The sequence below is a fragment of the Festucalex cinctus genome, chromosome 2, assembly GCF_051991245.1.
Source record: "Festucalex cinctus isolate MCC-2025b chromosome 2, RoL_Fcin_1.0, whole genome shotgun sequence".
Taxonomy (NCBI): Eukaryota; Metazoa; Chordata; class Actinopteri; order Syngnathiformes; family Syngnathidae; genus Festucalex; species Festucalex cinctus.
In genome coordinates, this window is record NC_135412.1 from 2962088 (window position 1) to 2969307 (window position 7220).

At 42.8% G+C, this 7220-nt stretch overlaps 1 protein-coding gene and 1 long non-coding RNA gene across 2 annotated transcripts; one reads left to right on the top strand and one right to left on the bottom strand.

Annotated features, from left to right (window-relative positions):
• Nucleotides 1–102: 102 nt before the first annotated feature.
• On the bottom strand, nt 103–7113 carry LOC144013390 (uncharacterized). The gene is made up of 2 exons (XR_013282234.1): nt 2444–7113; nt 103–1249 (listed from the first exon to the last, which is right to left on the bottom strand). It is a non-coding gene; the product is annotated as an uncharacterized LOC144013390 (long non-coding RNA).
• On the top strand, nt 535–6572 carry LOC144013388 (lens fiber major intrinsic protein-like). Its single transcript, XM_077512185.1, has 4 exons — nt 535–1168; nt 2503–2667; nt 2756–2836; nt 4676–6572. Exons 1-4 carry the CDS (start codon nt 809–811, stop codon nt 4859–4861), a joined length of 792 nt encoding a protein of 263 aa, XP_077368311.1. The 5' UTR covers nt 535–808; the 3' UTR covers nt 4862–6572.
• Nucleotides 7114–7220: the final 107 nt, after the last annotated feature.

Consider the following 7220-nt stretch of genomic DNA (forward strand, 5'->3'; position numbering starts at 1 on the left):
AGCCAAAAATGTTTACTCCACATTGGCAGCTCTACGCTTCCGTAGCAATCCACTACAAAAGATTCCGCTTAAGTGTTTTGAAGTCATTTCCAACGTCTGCCATAGACGTGAATTTTAAGTTTATTTACGTCACTTCAAAATCCCTACAAAAAGCCGGGTGTCAGATGACATCAAATGAATTGTTTTTTATTTTATATCTATATTTTCAATTCATCTCAATTTTATTCTGCCAAATATCGTAGTCGGCATGGGCCTGTGACCAGTGCATTGCGAAAACAACAAGTCCCACTTTTGCACAGTGCTGCATATGTATCACATTGCACAGCACCATATCATCAAATAGAAGTGACCCCGATGCGACCCAACGCAACCTCTTTTCGGCTCAATTCTAGACGGACCCTTTGCTCTCATCAGACAAAAGGCAGCGAGTGCTGGTGCAGGCGCGGTCAGGGTTAAGGATACTGTTTCCAATGATACCATTGTGTACTGACCACTCCCCTGGGCTCAGCTGGGCACTTATAAAAAGGCCTCCGAGTTCCCCCCGGCCTGGTAAAGGGGCCGAATACGTGCAGTGTGTGTGTCTGTATTTTGCAAAGTACGCTGACGTTGGCACGTTGATGCGAGCAGACTGCTGCGCCGCTCCACTCAGGAGCTCTCCATGACCGACATCACGAAAGCATCCCCTGTTTGGCTCGAGTCAGACGTTCCTGTTGGAAGACACATTTGAACAAGGTGTTAGTGTGCGGGGAGGGGTTCGTCTCCGTTTAGTTGACTGATAAGTTTGTGTTGAGTCCACTTTTGGGTCACCATGTGGGAATTCCGGTCCGCGTCCTTCTGGCGGGCGGTGTTCGCCGAGTTCTACGGCACCATGTTCTTCATCTTCTTCGGCTTGGGGGCCGCCCTCCGCTGGACCACGGGGCCCCACAACGTCCTGCATGTGGCCTTCTGCTTTGGGCTGGCGGCCGCCACGTTCATCCAGTCCATCGGCCACATCAGCGGTGGCCACATCAACCCGGCCGTGACCTTCGCCTTCCTGATCGGCTCCCAGATGTCGCTGTTCCGCGCCGTCTTCTACATCATCGCCCAATGTCTGGGAGCCCTGGCCGGCGCCGCCGTGCTCTATGGGGTCACGCCCATCAACATGAGGGGCAACATGGTCCTGAACACGGTAAGACCACCAGGGACTCACTCCGTTAAAGCATTCAGTGCTGTCTAATGAGAAGAATGCATCTTGACATTGTGTTTTCTTCTGAAATATGAAAACATTGGAAATTAGTTTCGTAATAGAAAGAACATCTCAAACAAGTCCTCCAACAATAAATGACAATATATTGGTCGTTCCGCAACCCTTGTGGAGTAAGCAGTTAAAGCAGAAAATGGATGGATGGATATTGGTCGTTTTACCAAAATACGACCATATTGTAGTTTAGCGACCTCTATTGGCCATGTTAAATAGCGAAAAAGTGATCCATAAGTGGAGTTAATCATTAACTTCACTTATGGTTCACTTTTTTTGCTATTTAATAAGCGGTTAATAAAATGGATGGATGGATGGATATTGGTCGTTTTACCAAATACGACCAAGTGAATATGGATGGATGGCTATTGGTCTTTTCCCAAAATACGACCAAGTGTTACGTATTGTAGTTTAGTGACCTCCATCGGCCATGTTAAATAGCGAAAAAGTGAACCATAAGTGGAGTTAATCATTTGCTATTTAATAACCAAAATACGGTTAAGTGTTACGTATTCATAGTGGAGTTAATCATTAACTTCACTTATGGTTTACTTTTTTGCTATTTAATAACATGGCCGATAGAGGTCACTAAACTACAATACGTAACATTTGGTCGTATTTTGGGAAAAAGACCAATAGCCATCCATCCATATTCTTTATTAACCCCTTACTATGGAGTTAATCATTAACAGTGGAGTTAATAATTAACTTCACTTATGGGTCACTTTTTTTGTTGTTGTTGCTATTTTACAACATGGCCGATAGATGTCCCTAAACTATACAATACGTAACACTTGGTCGTATTTTGGTAAAACGATCAACAGGCCGGTAATTATCTTGGTGTGGTTTTTTTTAGTGTTGTCATGTACGTCAAATTTGTCACCATTCAGTAGGTTGTACATGTTACGTCTTTACATGGGACACGAGTGGTTGAGGTGAGGAAGAGGATCAGTGTTGTAGTATGGTTGATGTTACAAAACTTACTCAACTACAAAACAATCACTGGCCAGTTCTCAGTCAAATCGACTCACGTCTTGCGACCAGATGGCCCGGGTTCACTTTTATTTTTCAGCTTTGTACATGGCCGATAGGGGTCGCTAACGTACAAGACATAACACTTGGTCGTAATTTGGCACATATCAAAACGACCTATGGTGGTCGTTCATCGTTGGAGGACTGTCTCAACAAAAAACTATAAGCTTTTACTTTGAGGGCCAGAAATGTCGATTAGGTGAAGGTAATTTCTCCCCTCGTTGCCTGGGCAGCTGCAGCCAGGCATCAGTCTGGGCATGGCCACCACCATGGAGGTCTTCCTCACGCTGCAGCTGGTCGTCTGCATCTTTGCCGTGACAGACGAGCGGCGCAACGGACGCTTGGGATCCGCTGCCCTGGCCATCGGTTTCTCTGTGCTGATGGGACATCTTCTTGGGGTGAGACTTTTGACGACCGTCACCTTTCTTACTGTGTCCATGGTCAACAACTTCTGTTTTTTTTTCTCTCCCCCCCCCTGTTACTTAGATATACTACACCGGAGCAGGGATGAACCCAGCAAGGTCCTTTGCCCCAGCTGTGCTCGTCAGGAATTTTGTCAATCATTGGGTAAGAAGATCACGCTCCACGCTTGACAGCATTATAACTAGGCATATAATTTCAAAAGAAATGCTACTGATTGGCTTAAGGGTGCGAGGGGCCGGAGGACTATAAGCCACCTCTCTCACCTCTGGGCCCCTGCCAGCGAGCAACAATTAGCTTGTGGCGGAACGTGAATGTTTAACCGACATTTTAGACAAAGTGTTCAGGAGTAGGCTATAAACAAACTTTTATGAGCAGATTACCATCTTCTCACATCAAATTTCTGCTCCCTGTAGTGGCCAGAATTTCAAACTTTTGGTTGAGTTAAAACAGAAGGACAATAAAGCACATGTAGCTAAGTTAATTAAATACCCCCACACATAAATATCAAATTCGATTATTTCCAGCAAGCATATTTATTGTACACAAAACAGAGGGATTGAACTATATTTTAATGTTATTTTAAAAATTCCAAATCATCTGATTTCAAACAAATGTGAATACTTAATGATTTTCTTAGTCTTCCATGAAACAAATAAATCTCCCTCATGTCAGGCAAACAAGGCATTCGTGGAGAGATTATACTTAGGAAAAGTGATCAACAATTTTGCCTGCTTTCTAATTTTCTCAATGAAGCACGAACCCAGTTAGTCTCAAACCTTAAATAAAGCCCATTTAAAGGCATCATGTTTAATTAAAACATGATCCAAACGCAAGCGTGTTAAAAAATAAATAAATAAAATCAGTAGCACCCCCTTCTGGAATTTTGGGAAACTCCCCCCTAAAGCCACTTTTTGTTTTCGAAAATTCTGCTTGCAAAGCCAGTTTCCCTGTGTAGCGGGGTGCAGGATGCAGTTTGGCGCTACACGTTTAATTTTTGTGATTTTTTTTATTTTTATTTTGAGTTGCTGGCAAAACACTAAATATAATACATTTAATGTACAGCGTTCACACGCGGCTCTCTCCACATCGCGTGTGGCCCTTCTTCGCTTTAAAATGCAATTCTAATACACCATCGTCATTATCAAGTATCAAAAACAAAATAATTATAATGCAGTAGCATCATTCAATAGCAACACCGTACCTCGTGCTCTCTCGCCAATCGCCATTACACGGAAACGAACTTGTCATCCATTTTAACTACTCAGTCACGTTCGGGATAATTAACATCATTCTAAATAATATTCACTACAATATCAGACACAAAACGATCAATAAACATAAGCATTAATCAATATATGGTGTTCTAGCAACCTTCTCTTACCTGCAAAACACAAAATATTATACATTTAATGTACAGCGTTGACACGCGGCTCTCTCCACATTGCTCTTCTTCGCTTTAGAATGCGAAGCTCTCCCCCTCAGCCATGTACACAAACTAACGAACGCTGCCCTCCGCTGGTTGGCGTTAGTAACTACAACTTTCTAGAATACCACATTTTCCTCCTTTTCCTCAACTCTTACAAATAATAACAAAAGATGACCACCCTCTAAACATTGGGCTGCAATGCAAATTAACACAAAATACCTGTGGGGACAATACATTTAGAAATAATAATACTTTTGAATATAATTGTATACCACACCTGCAACATTACATTTGGTCACTCATGTTTAATCATGAGTAGAGCCACAAAAGGGGCGCCGTAGAAAAACACAGGGTGTCTGCCATTTTATGTTCATTTCCAAGTATCGCTCAACGTAAGATTTTGTGTGAGTGCGAGTTAATTTGAGCATCCTGCTCTAACCATGCCCTGAAGATGCCCCGAGCAACTGTATGCTCATTTGTGGAAACCGTTTCAGGGAAGGTCCAATGCTAAAAAGCATAAGACACAAACTTTTTTTTTTTTTTTCTGTTCCCGGCAGGTGTACTGGGTGGGGCCTATTATCGGCGGCACTATTGGCGCTCTGCTCTATGACTTCATGCTCTTCCCGCGAATGCGCAGCCTCTCCGAGAGGCTCGCCACGCTTAAGGGCACTCGGCCCCCGGAGGCCGAGGGCCCGCAGGAGACCAGGGGAGAGCCCGTGGAGCTGAAAACGCAGGCCCTATAAGGCCACAAGAAGAACCATGAGCTGCTCATCAAACGCCTCTTCCCATTCCAATCCTGGTTCTGACAGCAGAACTGGGTCTCCTCCCCACTTTTTTTTTGGACTGCAGGACAAAAATGAAGCTTTTGACTAAGTCACTTTTTTTTTTTTTTTGCTAAGAGTGAAGCTACAGTAGAAACTTCAGCATGCTTTTCCTTTTTCTGGCTCCACAATTTTGCCCTTTGCTTTGTTCTGCTTAATTTCACGTGCTTGTTGTACTTCACCAGATTCAATCCCTTTTAAAAAAAAAAAAAAAAAAAAAAAAAGTGTGTCAGAAAATGCTTTAGCCTTCCTGGGTGGAGTTTGCATGTTCTCCCCGTGATTGTGTGGGTCTTCTCCGGGTACTCCGGTCTCCTCCCACATTCCAGGCATGCGTGGCAGGTTAATTGGGAGCTCCAAATTGTCCCTAGGTGAGCGTGTGAGTGTGGATGGTTGTTCGTCTCTGTGTGCCCTGCGATTGGCTGGTGACCAGTTCAGGGTGTACACCACCTACTGCCCATAGCCAGCTGAGATAGGCTCCAGCACCCCCCGTGACCCTTGTGAGGAATAAGCGGTCAAGAAAATGGATGGATGGAAGAAAATGCTTTATGTCTGCATGTGTCTGTAGGCTTGTTTGACATAATGTCTTAATTTATGCACATGTATATTATATCAACAAATATTTTCAATCAGGGTGCTGATGCAACAATATGACATTTAGAAATAATCGCTGCTCAAGTCAATTTTTCAGTTTTGGTGTTTTTTGGATTAAAAAAAAAAAAAACAGCAACAAATGTGGAAATATGTTACCTGTGCCCAAATTCACAAGTTCTCCGAAGGGCGAATTTGTCGGCTGCATGACGTCACTCCCGGCGCGACTCGACAGCACGCACGGCCTTCTGAATAAGCGAAGTGCGTATTAAGTTTGCGCATGCGCGAGGGAAAATTTGAATGGCGGAGATAAGAGTGGTGACAATCTTTGCCTAACTGTACACTATAGAGCTTGCAAGTCAACTTCCCCGATATCAGTAAACTACATGCTATGCATGTTCATAAAAAACAGCAACTTTCCAGCCGTTGAAACGTTTCTATTAGAGCCGATTCCATCGGATCCAATTCATTTTCAATGACCGTTTGGTCGTTTCGCCTACCCACAATGCACCACGCCGCTACCCATAATGCACCTTGAATTCGAGACGCGCACTTCGCTTCTTTGGACACAACCTTGCTTTTATTGGACAGCCGAAATGGCCAAAATGTTTGTTTTTTCTTGCTGCATTTCCTGTTTGCCAAAACTGAGGAACTTGAGCACATGCCAGGCTGCTGTTACGTGACATCAGCATACATAGAAGTCAGGACTGAAGAAAAAACAAACAAACAAACCAACGAACAAAAAAAAGAAGAAGAAAAACGAGTGCATGAAGTGTGCTGACTTGAAAGCTGCGTGGTCAATGTAACGCACCAACGATCTCATTATTGACGTTGCAACGTTGACCAGCCATGTAAGCAGCTCCTGCTATTTTATTTTTTTATTTTTTTCCTGTGTGGTTTCTGGTTGCGTAGATTTTAGTGACACTTCCAGAATGGGTGTTTTCCCTTTTTTTTTTGTGATGTACAGTGTAAAGTTGTATTTTTTTTAAACATTTTGAGGATTCTTGAAGCTAATAATAATACAGTAATCATCATTATCATCATATCCACCTGTGATGTAATTGTGTTCTCTTGGGCTGATGGAAGCGATGCCAAGCAGCAGTTTGACACGGCAATATACTCTCATTCAATGCACAGACGCTATATCAGAGGTGTCAAACATACGGCCCGCGGGCCGGATGAGGCCCGCAAAGGGGTTTTACTCGGCCCGCGAGATGATTTTGAAAAGTAAAAAAGAAGTTGTAATGTCGGACCAATTAATCAGCTGGCCACAATCAAAACATATAAATTTATAATTTCACAAGCAGTCCTCAGACGATTACGGCAACTTGTACGGGGAATCGTACCCACAACTTAAAGTTACGATTTGTTTATTGATTTATTTTTAAATCGTAGACCGACATAAACATGTTAAATACGACACTAATTATTTACTGGTAACAAAATAGATATGACAAAGATTAACATCCTGATAACATCATTAACTCATTTGCTCCCAAAAATGTAAAAATACGTTCTATTTTAAATATTAAGTGTTCCAAAGACGTATTTTTTTTTAGCATACAGAAGGCTTCGATGCAGTCGCTGACCTTATTAAGATAACTGTTGAAGCAATGGTAGTTATTACAAAAACAGTCAGCAGGTGGCAGCAGAGTATAAGAGATCAACCACAGCCATGTTGCAACAAGCTGTT

Coding starts and splice junctions, on each gene's coding strand:
- LOC144013388 (XM_077512185.1), top strand. CDS start 809: ATGTGGGAATTCCGGTCCGCGTCCTTCTGGCGGGCGGTGTTCGCCGAG. Junction 1,169..2,502: donor GCAACATGGTCCTGAACACG/GTAAGACCACCA, acceptor TTGCCTGGGCAG/CTGCAGCCAGGCATCAGTCT. Junction 2,668..2,755: donor TGATGGGACATCTTCTTGGG/GTGAGACTTTTG, acceptor CCTGTTACTTAG/ATATACTACACCGGAGCAGG.